Source organism: Drosophila kikkawai, chromosome X (genome assembly GCF_030179895.1).
Source record: "Drosophila kikkawai strain 14028-0561.14 chromosome X, DkikHiC1v2, whole genome shotgun sequence".
Lineage (NCBI taxonomy): Eukaryota > Metazoa > Arthropoda > Insecta > Diptera > Drosophilidae > Drosophila > Drosophila kikkawai.
Window position 1 is genome coordinate 19,532,341 of NC_091733.1, and position 27,384 is coordinate 19,559,724.

At 39.0% G+C, this 27,384-nt stretch overlaps 1 protein-coding gene, 1 long non-coding RNA gene and 1 other non-coding gene across 6 annotated transcripts; 1 reads left to right on the top strand and 2 right to left on the bottom strand.

Annotated features, from left to right (window-relative positions):
- Nucleotides 1–73: 73 nt before the first annotated feature.
- Ptpmeg2 (Protein tyrosine phosphatase Meg2) lies at nt 74–27,384 on the bottom strand. Of its 4 annotated transcripts, none has more exons than XM_017166062.3 (8): nt 27,314–27,384; nt 13,475–13,888; nt 13,178–13,408; nt 1,613–2,529; nt 1,390–1,550; nt 1,094–1,323; nt 818–1,025; nt 74–752 (listed from the first exon to the last, which is right to left on the bottom strand). In XM_017166062.3, exons 1-8 carry the CDS (start codon nt 27,380–27,382, stop codon nt 526–528), a joined length of 2,457 nt encoding a protein of 818 aa, XP_017021551.1. In that variant the 5' UTR covers nt 27,383–27,384; the 3' UTR covers nt 74–525. The 4 variants fall into 4 exon arrangements, with proteins under 4 accessions (XP_017021551.1, XP_017021550.1, XP_017021552.1 ...); XM_017166061.3 differs by lacking the exon at nt 27,314–27,384 and adding an exon at nt 19,656–19,796; XM_017166063.3 differs by lacking the exon at nt 27,314–27,384 and adding an exon at nt 14,941–15,108.
- On the top strand, nt 10,824–20,361 carry LOC138929071 (uncharacterized). The gene is made up of 3 exons (XR_011445496.1): nt 10,824–11,319; nt 19,288–19,514; nt 19,873–20,361. It is a non-coding gene; the product is annotated as an uncharacterized lncRNA (long non-coding RNA).
- Nucleotides 16,682–16,754, bottom strand: TRNAR-ACG (transfer RNA arginine (anticodon ACG)). Its single transcript has one exon. It is a non-coding gene; the product is annotated as a tRNA-Arg (tRNA).

Here is a 27,384-nt window from a genome sequence, read left to right on the forward strand (position 1 = left end):
TCGTTGTACTCTGTCCCGGTCTCCCAAGGTACATCTTTACCATCTCCATTCTTCATCATCATTGTCTGTCGACTCTAGTTAACAGCTTCTCCTGCTGGTTTTATTTTTGTTTATTTTGTTTGTTTCTTTCTTTATTTTTAGCTACTTGTTTTTCATTTAGTTTAAATTTAATTTAAATAATGTTTATATATATATATAGATATATATATATAGATGATGCTATACAAACTATAGCTTGGTATGTGTAATAATACATATATATATAAAAAAAAAAATACAATAGATTAACGTAAATTGGTTACTCTACTCTCTCTTTCTCTTTCTCTTTCTCTTTCTCTATCTCTTTCTCTTTCTCTGTTCTCAACGATTATCATTATATCATATCTGAACAATCGCTCATCTAGTACAAAAAAGGTTACAGCTCCGATTTGCGAGAGTAAAAACATCAAATTATTCTGTATACAAGGTTTTTTTGTTGTCGTCCGTTTCCGCTTCCGTTTCCCTCTTGGAATCCTACTCGCACGCCTACTCCGAGTCCTGTTCGCGCTCATCGAAGCCGGCTAGGTCAACGGTCTGCAGCATGCCGCGCGAGTATGCATACTCGATGAGGGCCAGGTGACAGAACACATACTGATCGGGCATTTGGATGGAGTAGGCGCGCTGCGATCGGATCTTTTCCACGGTTCCGCGTATGTCCGCCGTACCCACATCCTCCAGCCGCGATATGCAAATGTCCAGAGTTATAAATGTGCCTACGGGAACAGAGAACATTGTATTAATTGTCTGTGCACCTGGAGCGGATTAACTCTTAACTTACCAGTGCGTCCAATGCCTGCACTGCAGTGCACCACAATGGGCGGACCGCGAGCATGCCCCGCCCATGTATCGCCGAGGGCATGGACGAGCTCCGCCTGCTTATCGCGCACCTTCTGCAGAAAGTTCAGCATGGCCATGGCTGAACTGGGAACGCCGTAATCCGGCCAGCTGGTGAACTGCCAATGTGACACATTGCGGATTTCGTCAGTCTGAAATAAAGGGAGAAGAAAAGGAAGATTTTTAGCACACTTATCAATTTAAAATATCGACCACTTACCTTTATGTTTCTTAGCTCCAACGAGGCAACCGTGTAATCCTCATTGCACTCAACGCTAATTGTTCGCACATGGTAGTTGCCAAACTCTAAGGAACTATCTTCAGTCGGCTCCCAGTATTGGCCGCATTTCACGCGTCCGCGCTCCATCACGCGCGTTGTCATCACTATAACTAAACAATGTTGCTCCCAGATCATGCGCCAAAAGTCCGGGGATGTCTTTGGTAATGGACCTGCAAAGTACACGGTTCAAATGATCGATCCACGTAGAGTAGCAGAAGTAGAAGCTAACAACTCACCTTGAGTTGAAATATAGGCATTCTTCTGTTTGTAGCCATCGACGAAATTCGCATTTATATAATCGGACGGCTCATCGCCGTCTTCGTGTGCCAGCACCACTCGACTGTGATCGTAGCAAAGGACGTCTGTGTAGCGGTTCTTGGTCAGATTAGGTCGCATTCTGTCAAGGATTTGGAAAAGATCATTTCTCTTGGAGGCTTATCTTTCATTTAATGAACTCACCTCGCATAGAGGAAGGTGCCCTCGGGCGCTCGATTCCGTATGTCCGCATACTCCTTGATCAAACCGGTGCGACCGCGCTGCTTCACCATTTGCACGATCTGTTCGATGGGCTTGGGATCCCCCTCCTGACCGGCCAGACTGTCGTCATCACTGAAGCCGGACGAGGCGCTGCTGGGGGGATTCTCTGACCAAAACTCACCGCCGCCATTGGTTGTGGTTCCACCTCCGCCGGCGGCTGTTGCCGCTATGCCCGCTCCGGCTGTTCCACCTCCGGTTGTGGCCGTGGCAGCGGCATTGGTTGTGCCGCTGCTGCTGCTATTTTCCGCCACTCCACTCGTGTTGAGTTTGAGTGGATTGACAGCTGTGGAGACACTGTTGCTGCCGTTGACCTGACGCTGGTGGCTGGGACTTAGGCCATTTATTGTGATGTTTTCGTTGGGTTCGCCGCCGCTTATAGCTGGCTTTGAGCCAGCGTCTCCTGGCGATCCTGCTGGGCCCACGCCATTGCTGACCACGCTCACCACGGTGGTATTGTTGTCGCCCAGCTGGTGAACGGCGCTGATTACCGTAGATCCGGCCTCCGTCTCGGTGCCATTAGCCGCCGCTGCTGCTGCTGCTGCAGATCCCGATCCCGATCCCGATCCCACACCCACGATGTTGGCCAGCTCGTCCTCACGATTCGTCATCGATTGGCGGCAGCTGAGCAACCATGTGGCGTGCTTGATCTCCAGGGTGCCACCCAGATGAATGGGCAGCGCCGTACGGGGCACGTGGAGTGCCAACTGCGGCACGGATACGGTAAAGACTCGCTCGCGCAGCTTCTCGCGCACAAACAGACGCAGGATTTTGAATGGAGCCTTGAACCACAACGGCGCCGTCACGATCAACACTTTCTTCAGGCGCGCCGGATAGCCGCCCTGTAATTGTAAAGAAAAGAATAACAATTGTGTTATTTTCTATTAAAAAAAAATATGAGTACAAACTTATTTCGAGTTAGCAAAAGTGTTGATAACAGAATCTGTGTATGCACAAGTCCCACAGCTAATTAATTATATCAACAGCCTCGGCCTATACACGAACGATAACCCAAGCTACCGAGAAATAGGCTCCATTAAAAAGACCATAAAAGCGGGAATATTACTAATAATAAAACGAGCTTCTTTCTTCTAGCAGATTAAAAGTCTTGTTGAAACCTTGAAACTAAAAATTAATTCAAATTACGCTTCACTGAAGCATGCATGCAATTTTCCTGGAAGTTTTCAAACAATTCTAATTGATTGGGGGAACCAATTCCAGGAGTGGCCTTCATTTCGAACTGCGCACATCTTTCCCAGAATCTGCTGGCGTGACAATTGTGAATACAAATTTGCAACTCGTTGAGGTGACATTTTCCCAGCAGACTTAGTGCGGATGGATCCGCGGAAATGTCCGCTAAAAAAATTAAATACGTACAAAGAATCGGACTTTCCGCGTTCGTTTCGCTAAATGCTTAAAAACGAACGCGCAAACGGACGAATAGCGGACAAGTAAAGCGAATTCTTAGGATTATATTCGATAATGATGTCGTAAAAGGTCCGCTATCGAAATCTTATTCGGATTCCGGATTCATGACAGGTGATTAACTTTATTATTGTTTAGAGCCAAAACTATCGTTTTCAATATCATTGACGAACGTTTTTGGCTGCTGGGTTCTCTCTGTCACCCACCCACAAATATTTTACAAAATCTTTCACGAATTCGTTGCCAGTTCTGTGCATCTCAGTGCATTTGGGGGAAAATTGTGAAATGCCACGCGTGGGCAGAAGCCAGAGAAGTGAACAGAGAAATTCCTAGGATTGGATGGACCACAGTTTTCCAGGGAAGAAACATTCTGAAGAAAACGGACTTGCAATTGACATGAATTCCAGTTATTTTTTAATTAACTAGCGAAATGACTTTACAAAAAATCTTAAAACTATAGATTTTAAATTCAAAATTAGAGTCAAGAATGTCGTTTGATCTATATGGATCATTATATCAAAAAACATGACACGGAACACTTATTTATGTAAGTAAGCTTGGTAAAGAGGCGAAAGCAGCCACCCTTTAAATCAGCCAGGTAAAGTAAACCAACAGAAAAGCATTACGGCGACCACATTGGTAGGAAACAAGTGGGTTGGGGGGAGAAACACACGACAACAACCTTCACCCAGTTGAGGAAATTTTATTGCTGCATTTTTCGTCGTTGGCCGAATGAGATATGTAAAAGCAAAAAATAAGGGAAAAACTTGCCTTAACTCAGAGGTGAATTGCAAAACTTTTTACAGACGAAAAGAGAAAAGAAAAGGCTGTGGAAAATATTCAAAAATTAAGCCTTTTCCTCACAATCATCGATTAAACTGTGTTTCCTATAGATACTTCAGGATACTTTCAGTTAGTACTCGAATTTGTATGATACTAATTTAACCCTAGACGGTCATGTTTCGTCGATTCGACGACGCAAAATCACAAAAGATCGAAAAAAGGTCGTTTTTTAATTTTAGTTTTTAAGTATATTCTTAATATGAGAATGAATTATTATTTCTAATTTTAAACAGTTAAAATGTTGAATTAAACGATGTAAAATTTTTTTTTTACAATATTTGTTTGTTTTTTAACAATTATACTTATTTTAAAATTGGCGTCGTCGATTCGACGAAGCATAACCTTAACGTAGGAAAAATAAGCATGACCGTCTAGGGTTAAAAAGAAATCAACTTTGTGATCCAAATAACAATATTTTCGAGAGCCACTGAACTGTAGTATACATTATCTCATTTACCAATGACTTGCATCCCTGGTATGTATATATTTTGTATATATATTCGTATAGGTATATCATCCGTGACATCATTATTTAGTTTATTGGCCCCAAAAGCAAACAGGCAAAGAAAAAGGCAGTGCAGCAGCAGCAGTGCAGATTAGGGTCAGCAGCCAGTGCGGCAGGCAAGGAGAAAAAAAAACCTCATCAAGTGCAATATAACCGTGGTAAATGCCACAAACAACACAGTTTGTGGATGCACTTTAATTAAACGCACAATCAGAACCAATACAAGCACGCTTACGTTGAGGGAAAATTTAATTAAAATTGTTTTTTTTTTTTCGCAGTTTACCCAAAAACGAAAAACAAAATATATATGTATCCTGTTTTTGCTCTTTTCCTTGCTGCCTTTGGCTCAATAAATTCCTGTTAAATCTCTAATTGGCCACATTTTCAATTAAATCGGGCCGCTTTGTTCCCCTTTCCCTCGTAGTCCTTCCCATCAGTTTCCTTTTCTGTCAAGGATTGCATCACAAAGCACACGCACACACCCGACAAAACAATTTCCCCCACTTCTTTATCATTTTCTCTCCTTTTTCTTGCCTTTGGATTTACCCTCCCCTAAATATTTCCAGGGGGTTTTCTTGTCCACTTTCACTTTGATACCAAAACACACACAAAAACACCCACAATAAATGCACATGAAATTCACCTGAATACGTCAGCTGAAAGTACAGTTGCTTTAACAGTGTTGCACAACGATGAAGAGTAACTGAAAGTACAGTTGTTCCTGCAGTGTTGCAAGATTCTAAATAGATGCTTCAGGCATGATTAATGTAAATATGGTAATATAAATAGCAAACTATTCAGTTTAAATATATATACTTCTTTCTGAAACTCAGCTTCAAGTCATCGTGAAACAGGTGGCAATAATTTCCACTATCACATGTCCTTCAACCTTCACAAATATTCATGCTAGAACTATTCTCAATGAAGGCAATAAATAATCCACTTTCCCCCCAAGGTTGCTCTTACTTGGCCAATAAATAAGCAAAGTGCGTGCCACAAGGAAATTTTAACGATTAAAAGTAGCAGGAAAGCTAAATAAATATATATTCGATATAATTTCATTCCCCCTTTTTTTTCATATGACCTTTTTTTGGGGGGGGTGCTTATGAGTCATAATTGGAAATACATATAGATTTGAGTGATTTCTGCTGATTGCTATGCAATGGTTAGCAACAAATTGAATACGTCGCCAGGCGTTTCAGGGTCAGAGCACAGATATTCCCACACCGAATTAGAATCCAGATAGCAGACAATCCCATGATAACTCCGCCCAATACGCCCACACACACGCACACGTTCCATTCACAAACACAACACCCACAAACACAACAAAGCAGGTGGCATCACGAACGTCTCTATTGTTGCTGTTCCTGGCCAGATTATTTGCCTTGAGGGCCAAGGAGTCTCAGCTAAAGTTGAATGAAACTTGGTCGCAAGTCAAGGCGCTTGTTAAATTCTTCAAGTCCTTGCTGAAAGTGGAGGCGGAGGTAGGAAATGAGAGCCACTGGCGCTGGAGTTTTCCTCCGAATGTGACTCGAGTGGGCAGCTTAACGTGCCTCGGCATGCGTTTTGCTAGCTATTTTATCCTGCCGCCCCCGATGCCTCAACCTGGGAAACCTGGTTACTCTGGCGGGGCAAAGGAAAAGCGCGTGGGATGCTGCAGAAATTGGATATATTGTTCATAATGAATTTTCGCTCGTCACTAAATCTAAAATTAGCAACAAAGAGGGAGAATGCCCACCATGCACGGAAAGAAAATGTAATAAATTGCACAAAATATACATAGTAAACATTTCAGAATAAATAAAGGCTATAAAGAGAATTGATGAACCTTAAATTGAGTTAAACGAAAATGGTTTTAAATATTTTCCTTGCAACCGAATTTATTTTCAATTGCCTAAAATAAGTTTTAAGTGTGCCACAGTAAAGCTGAAATTAATTGAATGACTTCCAGGAAGCTCTCTTACAAGGAATCGCTGCTTTTCACAATAATTACAATTTCCAGCAAGCGGTCCAGGCGGGAAATTCAATCAAAAAGACATCCGAAAATAGGAAAAAGGGGAATTAGTCTGACCTTTAGGACTTGCTCTCAACATTATAACTCAAATGCAAGACAATTGCACTCGAGTTCTCATGAAATATCCGCCAAACAACACAAGGAACTTTCCGTAGCAACCAGATATCGAGTATACGCCCCATGGGATCCTGGCCACTTTTGTGTGAAAGGTGATCAAACGCTTGCTTTCCCAGTCACAATGAAGGGTAGGGAATTCGGGGAGGCAGGGCGAAACACTAAATATATAAATAAATATGTGAAATTAGCCATGGCCAAAATTGGTAATGCGTTTTAAGTTTGTCGACTGTTTTGGGCATGAAACGAATTTGTCGTTGGCGTTGACCAAAAAAGGCCAAAGCGGCACGCACAGCGGGCAAACCGATAAACCAAGAGGCACAAAGCGAAGACGAGAACCAAATAGAGAGGAAGAGAAAGAAATATACATATTTATAAACGAACATGTAAACATACAAACAAATGTGAAGCGAGTGGATGAGAAGACAATCGAATTTTTTAACTATAATTGACGATCGATTATTTAATCGAAACTTAATTTTATAAGAAATAAAAAATACAACTTTAATTATTCAATTGCAGCTGGATTTGTTGTTTAATTTTAGCCTTTTTAATGGCATATATAACAATTGATATCACAAAATCAAAAATTAATCGGTAATCGATTAGATAAAAATCAATTAATTGATTTATCGTTGGGAGTACTTTCTAGTTGCACTTATTAAATGGTTTAAAGATCTTTACCATATAAATATTTAACAAACAAAAGATTCTAAATATGTACATATGTATATAGTTTTTTTCCCAATACAATAAAAGGGTTTAACAATTTGTCAGTGCCAAAAAAAAAAAAAGCAAATCAATTTTTCTAACAATCGGAGACGGAGATATTCCATAAATCGAAATCAATATTTGATGGCTTGGTCTAAGCCATGCTAATTGGAGAGCTCTTCACAGTGATTGACTGACGGCTAACACACACACACACACACACACACACAAAACACATGCCAGAGATCCCAATCGAATCGTGGCTTATTTGTCCAGAATGATATAAAGCCGCAAGCCAATCAATTGGAAATCCCTCGGAGATGCCAGTAAATACATAATACATTCGTCATGGAAAAACAATTTAGTAAGTTAAAAGATTGCTGACACACTGCAGTTATTTATTTTCCATTTCTATTCGGTAAATTATATACTTAAACAAAAAAGAATAAATAAAATCGAGTATTTATTTCAGACATCTTTTCGTATTAAAAGTTCTGATACTCACTGTACAAATGTGGGGGTTGTTGTCAGGCATTGAGGGATATAAATCAAAAGGTAAGCAGCATAGAAATAAAAAAAAAAAAAATGAACCAACGCCAACAGCTGCGTTTGATTGCCTCCACTTGCTCCTCCACCTTGTCTACGCGACTTACTTCCACATCTCAACTTTGTATTATTGGCATATTGTTGTTGATTCTTGTCAAGCTCTGCTGTGGCTGACAGCCTTTGTTGTATTGTCTTGCCAAAGAAACCACCGGGGTAGGGCAGGTGAGCGAGCGAGCAAAGAAAACAAAAGTCGGGGCATATCACCTGCCGTTGATGGTCGACCAAGAACCTTAAGATATACATGTATATATATCCATAAAACTTGAATTAAATGGGTTAAAGTTAAAGCTGATTTTTTCTCAATATTTATAAGAAATATCTCTTTAATTTAAATCGTAGAAATTTATCACTTGTTCAGATAGGGGACCCAATTTGAATATTCCTATCCCCTGTTAGCTGCCGCCTGCCAGCATAGCCTGGCTATAACCCAATTAGCTGACCTACTTCGAGGCGACATTAGCTAATTGAACAACAACGGCTCAATCCGCCAGATTAATAACAATATAGACACGCAGTGAATCACTGTAAAAGCCCAGCTAATGGAATTATAGACAAAAAATCAAAACTATAAATCTTAAAAACAAAAAAGAAAACATAACACACATGTGTACATGCATATATTTCCTTGAAAACAAAAGACAAATAAGAAAAAAAAAAAGAAATAGAAATAAAAACAACACAATTCACAATTTAAATAGAAATGGTTTTTGGCGAGGTCTTTACACATATCAGTCAGGGGGCGACGAGTGTCTGTCCATAATAATACATATAAATATATATATATATCTGTTCATATCCGAGTACATATGTATCTGTATCTTTATCTGTATCTGTATCAAGTACCTGAGCGCGTTGGCGTTGTAATAGATTGTTGTTGTTGTTGTTTTTGCTGGTTGCCGCGTTGTTGCTATTGTTGCCGCAAGCCCAGCCGCCGCTATCTAATTATTCAGATTTTTTATTGTAATATATATATATAGTTTGCTTCGCACAATTAAATGCTAATTGCGTGCACTTTCAATTGAACAATTTACATAACTTTTTGTTTGCTTTGTTGCCTCTTGGCGATTTGTCACATTACACAATGTGATGAATGCATTCTATCTTTTATATACATATCTAAATATATGTATTTCTTTTTTTTTTTTTTTTTTTTTTGAGAGGGTAAACAGACACAAGGGTTGGGGTTAAAAAAATAAAAAACAACAACGAAAACTACACGCTTTTTATGTTTCGATTAAGGGATTTCGGTTTCGGTTTCGTTTTCGGCTTTCGGTTTCCGTTTTTGTTCCGTTTGGATTCTGCTGCACTTGTAGATACCTCCTCTGTATCTGTATCTGTATCTTTATGCTGGACTTAGGATTTGCGAATTACGAATTTGTTGCTGCTGCAACGTGCGTTTAGCATTCAACAAACTGAAGCAGATTTTAGATACACACACACACACATACGAGCACTCGGACGTATCGAGAGTTTTCAACTTTTTCTTTTGCACTTGGGAAAAAATGTTTTTATCTGGCGACAATATATTCGCCAACGTTATTTTCTGCCTTCTGGCTTTTGATTTTGTACTTTTCCATCGACCAAGTGTTGTCTCTGCGTTTCATTTGGTTTTTCGTTCGCTTTTCCCTATGTATTTTTGTTTGTTGCGCGTCGTCGTGGAAAGCTGAACTACGTCTGACTGCTGCCGCTGCTTTATTTTATTTTTTTCGATTCGTTTTCCGTTTTTTTTTTTGTCTCTTTTTTTCTATTTAGCGGCTGCGTTCTCGGCGCACGCGCTCTCTGTTTTGCCACCACCACCACCGCCGGACACAGAGAGAGTGCCGCCGCTCTCTCTCCGGCAGGCCAGGTGAACCTTAGGGGGTTGCTTTGGGTGAGCGAAAGAGAGTGCTAGGGGGTTGGCGAATGGGCCACAGGGGAGAGAGGGCGTGAGAGAGAGAGAGTGTTGCTAAGGGTGGTTGGCGACTGCAAGGTTGCATTTAATGCAGCTATCGATTGAGGGGGTGGTTTAAAAGTTGCCAAACAGGGCTGCCAACTCAATGAACGAAGCAGCGAGTGGCATGCCATTGGATGAGACTTTAATTACAAAAATATTACTTAAAATATTTATTGAACGATTAATAATATTAATCTATCGATTACAAAAATATGAATGCTTCTTGACATGGCATACAATTGGAATAATAGGTAGAATCTAAATAAGGAAAACCTCTGACTTTATTTAAACAAATTATATAAAATTTGTAATCGAAAATATACACAAACTTTGTGAATCTATGGTACGTATTAATACCTAAATCTTTTAATACACTTATTTTTTAAAGAAATATTTTCATTTCATAAATTTTCTCTGAATTCCAAAATTTTAAACAAATAATTTAATGAAATTTAATTTTTCTTAATTACATCAATAATTTAAATTTTAATATTAAATAAATTGAATTTTACATTATTCAAAGAAACCAGAAAGAGTGGAGCGAAACTATAAATTTTACAACCCATACAATTTTTCCAGAACAATCGGTCTTTGCAATGCGGAAACGCTTAACTCCACGTCCAAAATTCAATTGATCTTTCATGTCGCATTTCTCATCTCTTGTAGAGATTGGATTTAAGACTCTTTAGAGGCAAAAATCCGACTGTCTTGTACATATGGTCCCTCTCTGGAGGTCTGGGCCAAAGCCAAAGCTAAACACATATTTGCGTCAATGCCGAATGGCTGAGGAAACGAAAAGCACGTTGTAAAAATAACACAAAACCAAGCCAACTGAGCAGCAATGAATGAACTGCGCCGCATTCGGCTTTCCCAATGATTTTCCCCTGCCTATATCTAATTTTACTGCGATCTATAAATACTAGCAAATTATCCGCTGTCAATCAGTATTCGGTCAAGTGTTTCTGGGCCAAGTGCAGCAGCCGACGAAATCAAAGAAAAGAAACGAAACAAAACGAAAAGAAAACTTTCAAACGCGCGGAAGAATACTATTAGAAATTGATTGCCATATCCATATGTACGCATATGGAGGCATGAATTTCAAAATATGTATATTCTTCATAAATAAGTATTTTTCTTTCTTTTCATACTTCGCGTTTCGGTATACAATCTATTACGTTCGACTAGAACACGTCAACTGAATTAGTTAATCAAGCAAAGTCGAAAGATAGCCACAAACTGCGCGACAATGAGTGGCGAAGAGAGAGCAAAGCTCCAAGACTGCTGTGCTCTCCCACTGTCTCTGCCTAAAAGTGAGAGTGAAAAAGCGTGGGCACATTCCACGCACACACACACACACACACGCTTACTCGAGTGTTGTGAGTGTGTGTATTGCCGATCTCTTCACTTGGGCTTCACATTTCATTGCGACAACACGGCGTATGCGTGTTGGCCCCGAAATATTGCGCATACGCAACCAGGTACATGTCAGATTTGCCGTTTTCCCTCGTAATTTTTATTGAATCACTGCTCATCTATTGTTCATCAAACGCCCACGCCAAATCTTATCTCGCTGATTCAATAAAATAAAGAGAGATTAGACATACTGACCTAGGGCCGGCTTCTACTCTCACTGACCAAGTGCCTGTTAGCTATCTGTCCGGAAAAGATAGTTACCAGATAAGCTTATCGTAAAGCAAATTGATTTCCTAGACTGATAAAATGTTTCAAAAAAAAAAAAAAAAAAAAAAAACAGAGAGCTGTTAACTATGCTGTCAAACCAAATTTTATTAACCAATACTTTATCTGATCGAAAAACTTTGACAGGGAGGGTAAACTTAACCCTAAAAGGTAGTATTTTATGGCAAGTTTTATAATAACAACAATGAAGTGTTCTTCTAGTTTCTGTCACAAACTCAAAGACGTAGTTCATAATACTTTCCAGAAAAAAGTGTACAAAATAATACGAATAGACAGAGACACGCGCCAAAAGAGAGAACGCTTATTGCGTACTCTCTCATTCTCCGGCACTTCCTCTTGGTTTCTTTTCTTCTCCCTCTTCCTCTGGCCCTCATCTTTCTGTCTCTCTGACCAGTGGCGTTTTCGCGTTTGCGAGGGAAGAGCGACAAGCGAGCGCCCACGCCAAATCGTTTTCATTGTTAACTTTATTTTGTGCGTTTTGATTTAGGTAGAATGGAATAAATATGTATGGAATAAGTATGTATGAAGTCATAATATACATAGATATATGTACATTGGTGTAAACACAGTCTGGTTCAGAAGAGTAGCATTGATTTTGGAGTTTTTTCTTTAATGACAATATTAAAAATTGAAATTACCAGAATGGTAACCTTTAAGCTATATATTTTATGACCTTTTCAGTGTTATATTTTTTTTATTTTGTTACCTTATCTGTATTTTAAAGTTGGAAGATTATGTAGACAAATAAGGTAAAGTAGATAAAATTAAATATAATTGTTACCCATAAACGTGAGTATTTTTTAAAGTTTTTTTATGCAGATCCCTAACATAAATGAATTGTTTGAAGTGTCAAAAACAAATTATTCTGAGTAAAGTAGCTTAAATAAATAGCTTTCGAAAACTACAAAGGCATAGCTAGATCGATTCCGCTAAATACATTCCATTTTCATTCTACTTTGACTACATTTGATCCCCTACAAATTGGGCAAACTATTCTTTTAATATTACAAATTCTTCAATAAAAACGAAAATTAACTTAAAAATTTAATGGATGACATGAAAAGTCAACGAAACGAAACAGAAATTTTCAGCTTGAAGACATTTTCAGCAATTCCACAGGCCACTTGGCATAGATATTCGGATACGAAGAATCAGATACGACAGAAAATATACAAAAAAAAAACCCCACACACATGGCATGAATGAAAATATTTGTTGTAAGCTTTACTAGAGGTATTTTTAATATTTTAATTTCTGAGACCATGCCACGCTTCGTGCCTTTATGGGGCAAGCTGGGATTGTGGGTTCCGTTGTTGACTTTTGACTCGAGTTGACGTTGCCAAGAGCCGGAAATGAGGGGGGGGGGGGGGGGGGGGGCGTACCCCAAAAACATTAGTTTCATTAGTGAGGTAACTTTGTGTAACAATGTCTCACAATTAATCAATAATTACATCCATTTAAAGTTGGTAATTTCGGTTGAGAAACTATTTAATTGAATAAAATCCTTTCAACTTATATTAAGTTTATGAAAAATGTAGTTTATTAAGATTTTGCTTACTCAACGTCAACCTCTTTTTGCAACTTCTTCTCTTTGCCTGCCTAAAAGTATGCCGAACAATGCGGAATCCAAAAACTTACCTTGAGCAGCGTAAGAATCTTCTGGGAGAGGTCATAGTCAAAGTTGGAATACTTGGACCCGCTCATGTCGTAGATGAAAACAAGACCGGCACGTTGCGTCTCCGTGTCCTGAAGCGCACTGTCCAGCTGGTAGACAATGCCCTGCAGCGTGGTCTTGTGCGAAACGCTCAGCGGACTGTGGCGACTGGCGGTGAACAGGGCAATGGCAGCGCCACTGGATGTGCGAGCAGGCTGGAAAGCAGATAGTTGCAAAGTTACTAAAGGGAATACATAAGAGGAAACCCATCACAGACTCACCAGGATCGTGAACTTGCTGGTTTTCAGCTCGGATAGCAGTGGCTCCACATCGGGATTAATGGTGTCGAGGGACTCCTTTTGCCGGATCTGTTCATGCTGCACGTACAATGACACCGCTCGCTCGACATCAAACTTGCGGGCGTTAAGAAACTTGACGGCTGTCGTATGCGAAATGGGGCGTCGCTCGAGCGAGGCTCCTCCACCGCCACCGCATCCTGATGTTGCCGTTGAAGATTGCACCTGAAGCTGCGCCTGTGGCGCGCCACCTGTTATCAAGTTGTGCGTGCTGCTGGTGGTGGAGGAGCAGGCTGAGGCCGCTGGAGATGTATTCGTGGTTGTCGCTGTCGCTGTGGTTGCTGCCGGGCTGCAGTTTGCACCTAGGTCGTTGCAGAGATCAATGAATTGCTTCACAGCCTGCAAAAGACAATTGAACGAGGGAATTAATTGTTAAGTTGTTTGAGAGATTCAAAAGATTTCATATATTCCAAACTATTTGGTAAGTTTTCTCTCAGAAGACAAGTCTCATTGCGAAAGATATGCTGCGTAACTGGTAGAGTTTGAACATAACCAAGTGAATTTATCGACAAATGCTTAAATTATGGAATTCTAGTGACACTCTGTGACTCTGACCCACATCAAGTGGTCAACTGGTTTCCGCTCAACCATTTCCCATTTACCATTTGATGCATGGTCATAGGAGTTAGCTTGCAGCTGATCAATAAAGCCACAGAGTTTATGGTCCGGCGGAACTAGTTCAGACCAGGCTGATAGTAAAGTCGAATGGTTTATGGCTAGAGTGTTGTGATGATGCAAACGTTGCGTTCTCACGAATAAACTTCGTGATGCTGTACAATTAATCATAGTGGCTGATCATTTTTAGTTCCCAGTTAATAGAAGCTGACGCCCATGATCACATCATTATTAATATACGTATGTATGCATGTACTTTTTACCACTTATCTCACTCGAATGTCAGCAAATGAACCCCATATTCATATGAGTTTCTAGGGTATAACAACGTACACTCATGTTAATTCCCAAAAAAAAAGTGCAAGTTTTATTTATTCTTCAGCGGGTTAATGGGTCACGTTAATCGACGCTGGCTGACCCATTCCCATTCAAGGTTAATGTGCAATGCGAGAGGCTTTAAAGTGTCGGATCAACGAAATGAAAGTATTATTACGCTTAATTAAATCGACTCGTCATTATTGTATGATTATTTTCATAATTTCTGTTCGACGCCCTAAGCGGTTCTTTTGCTATTTATATCCGGTCGAAGTTAACACCAATACCACCACCAGGTACAAATTCCATTTAGCCATATTCAGAGCTCAATTCAAGTAATTTTCTGTGTGCCGCCAACTAATTAAACAATCCAAAACGCCAGGCACGAACTCAAAACACACACACATGGAACAGAAGAGAACCGATTAAAGGTGGTAACACACCAAAAAAAAAAACCCCACCTGTTCGCTTCTTCGACGCCGCTGATACAGATGAACCATGGTCTCACACTTTTAGTTTAGTTTTAGTCACTTTTGGTTAACGATCGATATACTCGGTTTACATGTGTATATAATAGAGTGTATCCTGCATGCAGATGACTACAGGGCCCACCCTTCCCTTTAACGCGACCCGTTGCCTCCGAGGTTTCTTGTCTACTGAAAATTGCAATCGCGACAGAGAGCTTCGGTTCGATCGCCAGGCAGAGCGGAAGGCGGCAGCGCTGTTGCCGACGTTGGCGTAGACTGATATCAGAGGTACACTTAGAAAAACGTGAATGATAAGACACAATAAGGGAGTGGAATTGCACCAGAAATAACCCTGGTTCTACGAACCGTTGAGCAATATGTAACATTGTATACTTTTGGAGACATTTTATGCCTTTTTGATGTCATTTTATCAACTTCTAACTCTTACATTTAAATGTATTTGCTGTTTTTGTACTATGATAAAGCCAACAAGTGGTATTGTTTGATATTTAAAAGAATATTCCAATTCAAGAACTATGAATGTACATATCTTAAAATCTTAAATGGTGTGATGAACAACACCACTTTAAATATGACTTTAAAGTGGAAACATAATCCTAAAATTTCAAATTGACACTTTTTCGTTCAGTGCTCTAGCCGCTGCCGAAGCCGAAGCGCTGCTGCGGTTAACGAACTGCAGCAGTAGCGAACATTTTGAGCAGCGTTTTCTCGGAAGCAGAGACGCAGGCGGCGTCGGAGGCGGCATACCAACAATTTGAGTCATGCGGGAGTTGCCTCCGCCACCATATGTCACCCTTTTGCACAGTGGGACAGACCGACGATAACGATTGTGTTTGATAAGACTCTAAACAAAACAAAAAAAAATTCTGTATAACTTATCGATTGAATCGTATTCGTGGGAACTCGTGCTTATTATCTCGTAAAATTCGCAGAAGTTCCCATTCAGTGAACCAGAGTCTATCAATTAGCATGAATTTGTCACGTTCCAGCAAAACTGCAATTTCACGCTTAACATTACGGAATTGTCAAAAATTCTTGAAAAATTAAATATGTTTTATAACAATCCGTAGGTAGTTTTCTTTCTTGTTTTTTTTTTTTTTATAACATTAACTTTGCCCCACTGTACAAACGCAGGGACTCCTCCGAAGCTGATTTGGATGATGCCAAGTCCAAATAAGAGGTGAGCGATGCGATGCGTCATCTTATTTATGAACATGTTCGTTTACCTGGCTCTTTCTACGAATACATTATCATCCCGGAGTCTGGGACAGGGGCTTAATGGCTCAAAGAGAAATAACCGTTCGTTGCCTTGTGACATAATAAATATAAAGAAAAAGTAAAAAACCGAGATAAGAAAAAATATTTTAAAAAAACACACAAGAAAAATAAAAACATGCTTTATTTATTTGCTCACATTAAGCCGGAATTAACTCGAGTGAATAAAAAGCTAAAATAAAGCCAACTTTAACATTAAAAAAATATATATATAAAATTACAAACACATATTAAATATTTAACTAATATTTTCTTATCCAATCGGTATTTAATTTTTATATATATTTACTTTCTGTGGCCAAAATATACTATGAAATTGAGATGGTTCTTAAAGTCTCCAAGATCGAGGGGTTCATAAACCGACATTAGAACCTATTTCAATCTTTGTAAAACCTTGTCGTAAACTATATTAAACAAAATAAAAACACAAAAAAAAATTCGATCCTGCCAGGAGTCGAACCTGGAATCTTCTGATCCGTAGTCAGACGCGTTATCCATTGCGCCACAGGACCGGTGCGCTACACAAAAGCAGACGCACCAGGTAAGGCAGACAGATATACACACGTGCGAGCGTGTGGGGAGCAAGCAGTCACACTTGTTGAGTGGAACTGGGTCTGCGGCTCGTTGGCAGCATGTAGTTGTTGCTTATCGCTGGCCTAGGCCAACAGGTCACAGAGTCTTGTCTAATTTTAGATACTCGCTAATGGCACCACGGGCGCTACTTTCACTTCTGCGGGGAGGAGGTAGGAGTCGGGACTGGACTGGAAATCCAAAAGGTAGGTATTCGTTGGAGGAGAGAGTCTCGTATGCTCTGTATAGTGACTAACTTCAGTGGAATTGATCATATGATGACGAATATGTAGAGGGGTATGGATTCATATAGATAAATCTTTTCCACGTAAATATCTCCATCAATCAAATATAAAAAGGTTTATCCATCTTTTCGAGATGATGTGAGAAAAATATTTAAAATATTGTTTAAATCCTAAAGTGTTGTGGGTTTAACACAAAATGATTTTCCAATTAGCTAAGCTTTAGAGAAAGAGAGGAAATATGGCAGAAAGCGGAAGGTGGAGCACACTCACTTCCGGTTTCGGTTTGGGTTCTGGTTATGGTTATGGTTGTGGTTATTAACGTAACTCTCTTGGCCCCGACAGCCAGTAAATAGAGCAACAAGTAAGGCAACGCTGCTGCCGGTCTTATGCCTAACTGTTTGCATGCAAAGTAACAGCGACAGACATGGCAAAAGCGGTTCCATTTCGTTCCGTTCGGATCGGCGGCATAGATCGGTTCGGTTCTACTGTTCGGAACTGTAAAACTAAGCTCCGGGGGCTTAGTATAAGTTACTAGTAAATCAGAGTCTCAGATCTTTGGAGAGAAGACTTTAACGGACGCTGAGCATGAAAGCCGCCACCAGAGTTGCTGATGGTTCTAAAGAAAAAATACAACAAAATAAAAACAACCAACGAACAGTGATTGGAAATCTCAGAGACAAACAGATTTGCTTGGAGAAAGACAAGGAAAGCATATAGACTTCTTCTGTTAACATTGATAACTAGATAGTTCAATAAACGTACTTTGAAATCATAATTACATAGTGTTCATAGCAATCTACAAGGTTTTCCAGTTACCTTTATAATCATATTACACCGAATTACTATTTTAAAGTTGCGAAAATAACGTTTCATCCTAACCTTTACAACCTTTTATCCTCTTTTTCTCGACAACACCTCCACAACGGTAGGGCTAGTCGCCATTATTCATATTATTCCAACAATTTCCTTTCACAGGATGCAGGATATTGCTGACAGATTGTTGTCTGAGAATACTCCACAGTTTCAGAGCAGGAAACACACAGTGGAGGGGTTTCTGGGAGGGTCGAGTGACTTCCTTTTACATTTTCGCACTAAATTCGAAATACTTGCTCTGTGCGGTGAATTCTCATGATGCTTCCGCTGAATGCGCAGTCGCGAATTGTTTTTTTTTTTTTTAGAGGTAAAGGGGTGCAGTACAAGGGGGACGAAGGAGCCAGACAGTGGTCTCTGTGCACGAGAACAAAAAGAACCATTTTTTCCGACTAAAGTTCTCCAACTTCAATTCAAATAGTTTTAAAAAACCTAATTGTTTGTCTCCGAACGAAAATGAACCACAAGTTCAAAGATTTATTTTTATTCGCTCAAGAATATCCACATAATCATAAGCTTGACAAACGGTTTATTTTCATTGTTTATCCCAATAGCCCCCATTGCCACGCCCATTTGCATATGAGAAGAAAAGCTTTTAGGTGAAATGCAAAGCCAACAAAGACGAAGAAGCGGCGGCGAAATTTCATTTGCATGCGAATTGATGCCAGTGCTTGGGATGTGTTACATATGGTCGGAATCCGAATCCGCTTCGAGCTCCAAACGGAACTTGGCCAGCAGAAGAAATACGACCCGAAACACACAAAAGAAACCAGCTGTGAAACATGATTATATACTCCAGCAGAAGTAGCTATGAAATTCGAAAATATGTACATATGTATCTTTTACCATATGCTAGGGGAAGTCATAGGTGATACTAACCAGGGCATACCCTGGAGTCATAAGTACAAAAATATAAAAATGAACACTTTTTTTTAGCATAAATTAAACATCCAACTTTTTTTTACTGAAAATTGGTTGAATTTGGAATTATTTTTTAAAATCAATTCGTAATTCTTCAAAGAGTTTTTTTGCTTGATTATTTAGTTTTCAACTGTATAAAGAATTCCTTAACTGGATTTTAGTTCAACATTTTTAAAGTGTATTTTATGTGATTGTTGGCTTGATAAACCTTAAGCTTTCTAGGTATTTTTAATCCCTTTTAGTGTGTTTTAGCCTGTTTTTTTTTTAATGAAGTGTAAGGCTTTTATTTAATGGTTGATCTGATAAGATACCAACTGGCTAAGGCTGTCGTTTTTCTCGCCGTAAAGCCAAAACACAAACAAACACACAGCATCTGAGATGAGATAAAATAAAGTTTGTGTTTCTTTCCAGTAAGTCTTTCTTTCTTTCCATTTTCCAGGTGGGAATTCAACTTTGAAGAGCTCTTTGTTCGATGCTAATGAACTAGGTAAGAGCGAGAAAGAGATGTGGAGAAAATAACAAAGAAAGAACAACAACAGAAGAACACATCTTGAAAAACTTGAAAGGAAGATACGCAGAGAGAGGGAAGACGGAGAGCGCGAGCAACAAGTTGAGTTTGTTGTTTCAAGGAAAAGGAGCAGAAACAGGCAGCAAAAAACTAATAAAGTGAGTCTATTTATAGACGCAACAGCAACAAAAAATGATGTAGATTGACGGCCGCAAAAGGAAAAATGAGAATTCTTTTAAAGCAAAGCTTAGAAAGTAAAAATCCCAGTGCAGTTGAGAAGGAGGCACTGACACACGCACCTTGGCAATGCATAGGAAGAGACGCTGATGACAACCGCTGCTCCCTTCGCTCCTGCTCTTGTGGCTGTAGCCATTGTTGTTGCAGCCATTTTCCGGCTTGTCCTTATTCCATTGTGTTTCCTGCATTTTGGGTCATTTTTTGCACACTCACGAACAACGCACACACAAAAACAAATAAATAATAACTATGAACTAGCATTAATAAATTCCATCACAGAAAGACGCGAAGCGAGAGATGGGATGAGATGAACGCGACTGACAACAAACAATGAACGGCTCGCCGCGCGGCGAACACAACGGCAAACGGCGAACGGCCATCAACAGTGCAGCGAACGCTCTGCCCGCGCCGACAGAGCAGAACAGAGTGGCTGTGGCTGCGCAAGCGCACGTCGGAAAAGAAAGAAGGAAGAGGGAGAAAGAGAAAGAGGCTGCGCGGTCCGCCCCTTTGCAAGACAGTTGTTTTTGCTGCTGCCATTGCACAATGGGACAAACGACAACTTTTTTGGGCATTAACTAGTAACTCTACTCTTTATTTTAACAAAATTTTTATTTACACATAAGGCAGAAAAATAAACAGAACTTCTTTGAACGACTTTTGGATTTTGACAAGAAAAAGTGATCGTTTGCCCCATAGTGCGTTGCTGCCACTGACACAGTTCAATGTCAGCCCCAAAGCTTGAGAGCTGGAGAGAGCGAGAGATCATGTTAAAAGGATGCCCATTAACAGTGGGGTCTGTTAATCGCCAGCAAGTACTGTGGAGCTTCCGAAGCTTGAAATTTAATTTAATAACTTGAAATCATAATTTAAAAAACCACCAAGGACCGGTGGTTAAAATCCCTGATGATGATTCATCGAAAAACAATACTTGATCAATTTTCTTAAGCAAATTGGGGTTCTACTTGTATGTTATCCGAACTATTAAAATTTTACAAACTGACAGTTAGTTTTTGACTTTTAAATAAATTAAAGACAACAGATTTACATTTTTTGGCTGGATACTCACAAAGACTTTTGATAAAACAATAAAACATTTTTAAGAAAATAGCAAAAAAAAATATTAAAAAAAAGTTAAATTGTCTTAATACCCAAAAAGGCACGGCTCGTCGAGCGGCTTATGTGCTTAATTGAATTAAACTTTGTTGGACGGCGTCTGCGGCACTCGCTTATGACTTCTTATGAAAGTGTTAAGAAATTTCGCTAGAGTTTCGAGTGTGTCGTTCGCTGGATGGATAAATTTCACTTGCTTCTGGTACATACAAACGTCGCGACGGCTCACATTGTATGAGCTGGTGTTGCTTTGTTTTCTACCATTTGCGCATGATTATTGTTATTATTTTTTATTATTATTACGCTTTCTTGCGGTGCGCCCGACTCTCGATTATTTGAACAAAACGCTCGCTTAAGACTGTCCCTGGCTTAGCCTCTTTCCCCTTTCCCAGGGGGCGTGACATTGAGACAAGACACAAGCTACCAAGCATCACGCGTATGTCTGTTGTTATTATTATTATTTCCATTGTTGTTATTGGCTACAAAACTTTCTTTTCAATGCGTTTCATACACAAATCCGCATCGAAAAGAAATCACCACCACAGCTTAAACACACTTACGTTTATTTGTCTGCTCTTATATACATATATAAATCGATCTGAATACTTATTGATACAGTCTTAACTCCGCAAATCAAATTATAAAACTAAGATTCCGAACTAAAGGCTAAACAAATATTTAATACACTACACCCCTTTTATTTTAAGAAAAATTTAAGTTTTTTGTTGTTTTAGTTAAAGAAGTTTGACTGTATTTTGTGGCCCTCAAAACTAGTTTGATCTACAAATTAGACGCAGTCTGACCCACTTTGTCGTAGAAAGTGATCGCAAATGGGATTAGTGGTATATTACCATTTCTTTGGACTTGGACATTATGCAATGCAGTGGGATTCCAAATCACAGTAAAGAAAAAAAAAAACCTGCCTGGTTGGGCTTTTGATGATGCGACACATTTACTTCAGTTGGCCATGGAACGTGACTGACTTAGGTAATTGAAAGCATTTCTCCGGCAACATACACATATGTACATCTTATGTCATTTAAGCATAAAACATATAAACTCTTGCAGAAAAATAGTTATAAATTGATTTATTGAGTTTGAAATACAAAGATATTGGAATCAAAACAACCTATAGTAAAACTGCCTACTTCTTGGCATGTCTACAAAGTTTTTACTCTTTTCTTTTTTGTAGACTTAATTAAACTTAATTTCTTATCCACTTTATTTCGATGCTTTTGACAGAGCCAGCGGGCAGAGTGCCAAAGCGGGCATGACCAGGCCTAAAAATGTAGGAAGCGGAGGGAAAACGCCAGCAGAGTTAGGGCGAAATGCAAACAAAACAAAACAGCTGAAATGTTGCCATTTTAATTATCAAAAAATGGCTGGAAACGGCAGAACAAGGGGAGCCCCAAATGTGGGGGAAACTAAGCAACATACAAACATATACTTTTTTTTTCTCTCTCTTTTGGGACCTACATATGTAGGCCAAACAAATGAAAAGGCATCTCTAGCCCTCTTCGTCTAGCTCAAAATAAAAACTCATTTCTTTAGCACAATGTAAATCGGTCAAACCAATCAAAAAAAAAAAAATAAAAATAAAAAAATCTGCAACAACAATGCCCTCCGAGAGTTCTTTCAACTTGGCTTTTTAACGTGCTTGATTTTTTACATGTTGAAAAATCCATTCATATTCATTGTGCAGAATTAATTAGGTATGGAAAATTTATTCTTATTTATTATTAACAAAAAATTAATTTTTTTAATATTAATTTTAAAACTCTTGGAGAAACTATAGAAAGGTTTATAAAAACTTATTGTAAATAGAACAGAAATATAATTATAATAGAAATTGATTATAATATTAATTTGTTTTTATATTTTAAATAGTACATTTCGAGTTCTGGATATTTTTATTAATTACAACTTTTGCTCAGTGTGACCTGGAAATTCAAAAGTGTTGAGGATGGGATCAAGGCAAGTTCCCAAGTCGGAAAGTTGGGAGATGAATGATGGGGACACATGTCATTGTCAGGCCGTGGTCCAAATGCAATTGAGCAAAATATCGCAATGAAGACTTGAGCACGACACAGTGAATAAGAAGTTAGGAGATGGAGATGTAGATGTAGATGGTGGAGAATGGTGGTTACAAGAACAAGAACAGCGGAAATGGAGACTCAGACAATGGGACCTCTCGCATTAGAAACTATTTTTTATATAGAGAAAAGCCAACAACACTACAGTAGTAAAGTAAGTAATATATCGAAAGAAAACCGAAGAACTGGCAGAAAAAGAAGTAGAGAAAGAGAGGAGATACACCAAAAGCTTAGCAAGAATATTACCGATAAAAGTTGTACAGTTGACAGTCCCAAAATAAATACAAATACAAATATAATAGTTTTTTTTTTTATTTCGAAAGGTCTTTTGACCTTTCGTTTAAGAAAAAACAATAATTTTGTAGTGAAATAGTTTGTTTATTTTCGTATGTGATCATTTATCTATTATTCACTGTACCAACGCTGCTTGAAAAGAAATCATTGCGGAAGCCCACGTCGCCACCAATCCACGCCAGGCATCTAAAGCTCAGAGGCGAGGCGGCACATCGCCGGCAGATTTGGATTCGGAATCACAGAATAAACTGCCAGCAAGACGGAGAGAAGCAAGAAGACTCGCCGAGAGCCACTCGCCCGGTCACATGGGAGTCTGTATGGGAGTTCAACAACCCGCAAGAGATTGCCATAGCAGCAGCAGCAGCAGCAGCAGAGGCACAACACAAAAAGCGAAACACAATGCCCTAGCTGCTCCCTCTCTTCTTCTCTAGCCCCTAACTAGCTTTTGCCACATTCACCGCCCCATTGGTGTAATCGAAATAATTCCCAATTATGCGTCAGTAAATGGAGAAATCGTAATAAAAATAAGAACAGGAATCCCGACCACTATTAAATAAAATTTTTTAGATATATAAAACAGAATACTGACTTGTTGTACATAAATAGCAACCTTAAAATAAAGATTAATACATGGATTTTCACGTCTCTGTTTGCTATTGACGGATTAAACCATATTTTATCCTTAAAAGTAAAAAATAAGTGGTAAATTCCTACAAGATTGTACCAAAAATAATAGCAACAAAAAATAATAAAAAGAAATAAATTATTTTAAAAACACTTTAGGAATATGTATTTTATAAGTTTTTTTTCTGATCGTAAACAGAAGAACCAAAAACTACTCTGTGCATTTTATACATCAATGAAATATTATTAAACATTCAGATTCGCACCTTTATATGCCATTAATTTACGGAAAATCACCTTCATATACTGTATTTACGGGTAAACTACGCAATTGCATTTTTCCCAGATGCATTATAAAGTTTTCAAGTATTATCACTAGATTTTTAGAGCTTTACGATGTGTGCAGTGTGACCTAGGGGGTTCTGGAGAATAACCTCTGGTTATTAATCTCACTAAAAGGACTGTTGTGGTAAGGAATAAAAAACTCCAGAAAACTAGGGGGACGTACACCATTTAGGATTTCAAATGTTTTGCTTATGGGAATGTGCTCTTTCCCCTTATAATTATTTAGCCTGTTTGCCTATTTTTGATATATATTTTTGCTATGTGCTCAAGGCGCTCAGGGCCTAGCAGTGTATCTCCTAGCTCCCTCCCGTTCCAGTTTCAGTTTTGATTTCGGTTCAGTTTGGGCGGGTTGGGGTTGTGGTTGTTCTACTTTTGCCGTTTGTGGCCTGTGCGGCGGGTGATAAGAGGAGAGCCAATGGGTTTGACCCATTTCCGCGAGAAACACACACACACAAACACACAGACACATACGTTGCGGCGTTGCACAACGATTTTTTTTCAGTTTATTTTTATTCTCCGCTTTTCGTTTTTAATGAAAGTTATTGTGGCGGCTGCCCTCGCGGCTTAATCAACGCAAATGAGGATGCCGAGTCAGTCGCCCGGCTGGCTGAGCAAACGAAATCAAAAACAGGCATACATATATGTATCAACAGGCTGCCACACCTTTAGTCCCGACTATATATATACATTATTTTCCCCCAAATCCCCTTATGTCATCCACAAAAGTCCTTTTGCCGCCGCCATGGGTTATTGCACTCTGTGTCCGGGTTCAAAATCCCATCTCAAGGATACAATAATAATAAATCCTAGTTGCCTTGGACGGGCCAATGATGGTGGTAGAAGGAATGAAGTACACTTAACTCTAGAATCTGTATACGGTTTAGATCTATTTAAAGAAAAATGATTATTAATTATTTAAGGGTTTCTGAAGGCTAAGTACCTACATAGATCATAAGCATTACATCTTTCTTCATTCAAGTTTAATGTCTAAACAATTTTAAATATTCAACAGGACTCCCCAAGCTCAAGTGAAATAAGAACAAAACTTCGCTCAAGGAAGCAGACAACTGAACTGGGCTAAAATGCTATTATTGGCCTTTTTATGAGCAATTTCAGTTAAGCATTGAGCCTCACTTGTAGACAAAAACACATTCAAGATAAGGGGTGGGTATCGTGTACAAATGTTGCCAAGTAATTGTTGCAACAATAAAAACGCTACTATATGCAGTTGAAATGCCTGTGTTCGAGTAAAATCAATTGTGCAAGCCTTGGGAAATGAATACGAAAAAAGAACTATCAAAGGTTGTCAGCCTCGGCAAAAAAGTCTATATTCCTATTTATTTAAAAAATTAAGAATATTTTAATATACAGTTCAAAATCATAAGCAAAGAAATACAAATAAAATACAATTTCTACATTGCATCACGAGTGATTCAAAGTCCAGTACTTGAAGATGAGATTATTAAACGTAATAACGTGATTTTTCTATTAATGGAAATTTGGGGGAAAAACAAATTCAAATTCGACCTTCCCCCGAACGTGGAAAACCAAAGGTAGAGAAGCATGAATGAAAGTTTTCTCTCTTTAAACAAATTTCCAAAGTCGCAGAAACGATTTCCACAGAAAAATACAAATTTACGATCGATCTTTAGAACAAAAATTAAATAAATAATCAGCAAAGCATATACATACGTACACACAAAGCTGCCACTTCCGATTGGCATCTAGAAAATACTAATGAAACTGGAAATACTGTTCGCATCTATACAGAAATTTCCGAGTAAAAATTATTGAATTTATTGAGAATTGTAATACATACATATATGAATTTTTGTGAAAATATGGCATCTGTGATCTAGAAAATATTGCAATGTTGCACAGAGGCAAAGTTCAGGATTTAAAAAACTCTAGAAAAATTTGGTGGCGAGCAAAAATTAAAAGGGACCAGAACTGTCTGTCAAGTCTTTTTCGGCTCGGCAAATTAACAGCCCATTTTAGATACCCAGAAGAATGATAATAATTTATAGTTTTTTGAGTTTTTGCTATTTAAAGTTCTGTTTAGCACTCTGTTATTCATTCTAGTTCAAATAAATTAGAGGAGGGTGGTCAAGCGGTTTGTTATAACGGTCCGGGGTCTTAAAAAGGACGGTAAAGGGATGTCGAAAAATTGTAAGGTTGACTAAAAATTTAAAAAATAAATACTAATATTTTGATTACAGCAAAACACTTAAAATAACAAAATGTAATTTAAAAAAATTCTTTGGAGCCAAAGAAGTATAGAAATTATAATAAATTTTAAAATAATTTAAGGGATTTAATATAACCTTTTAATTTTTAAAAATATTTCACAAAGTTGTGTTCAATATCGCTTTACGCCTCTCTCTCTTACTCACTCCTTCCTACCCACCTCTGTTCATTCTATCACTCTCTCGCCCGCCCGCAGTGATTAAGCAAACAATGAACTCGCGCCATCAGCTGTGTACTTGAGTGAGTGTGTGTCTGTGAGCAGCTTCTCGACTGCTAGTGTTCTGATGTGTGTGTGTGTGGCAGTGGGATTGGGAACAAAGATTTGTGCAATGCTAAATTGACCGGCTTAGCAAAGAAAAAACAAAAAAAAAAAAAAACAAAAAAGAAAAAAGGGAAAGCGTTTTCTTTGTTTTTCCCTTCAACTAAACCGGTTTTTGACCCTTTGCAGCAGTTACAAGGAGAGGAAACAATAACTGCACTCGTCGGCCCCGGAACTCACTTTCCCTAATGAAGCATAGGCACACACACACGCGCACTCTTGAGAACTCCCACTCTTGGAGCTGGTGTTGTTGTTGTTTTGGGAGTGATAACAGTAGTGATGCATAGGAATGCCTGTGGAGGAGCGAGCGAGAGAGTCGGAGCGCGAGGGCGGCGGGTGGCAGGGGGTGGCACGTGTTAACCGATATAAACACGTACCTACACACACACACATTTGTGCACTGCCGCTGCATCCAATATTGTGTATTGCAAATGCAATTGCGGAATACCTTCGCACACAAACATAAACACACACATACTACTACCCGAATACAGGTTGAAAACACGCACGTAAAATTTCGGTAAACGCTTCTTGTTGGCGTTTCGGAGGCACTTTTGCGGTCAATTGAACTCGATTTGCCTGCAATCACTCTGGGCGGGCGTGTCAACACGAAATCTCAAAAGTCCCCGCCCCAGCGCTTACAATAAACAAAATATTTATTTGTTTTTTACATTTGTTTGGCACTTACGGATTCGTCCATGTCGTCTCGCAGCTGAATGTGTTGCCAGTTTAGCTTGTTTCGGGCTAGATCTAGCATAT

What these genes read in the sequence shown, in the direction of transcription:
- Ptpmeg2 (XM_017166061.3), bottom strand. Translation starts at nt 19,781, where the DNA reads ATGCAGGAAACACAATGGAATAAGGACAAGCCGGAAAATGGCTGCAAC. An exon ending in GGCACCTTCCTCTATGCGAG is followed by an intron (nt 1,551 to 1,612) that starts GTGAGTTCATTA and finishes AATCCTTGACAG; the next exon opens with AATGCGACCTAATCTGACCA. An exon ending in TGCCTATATTTCAACTCAAG is followed by an intron (nt 1,324 to 1,389) that starts GTGAGTTGTTAG and finishes TGTACTTTGCAG; the next exon opens with GTCCATTACCAAAGACATCC.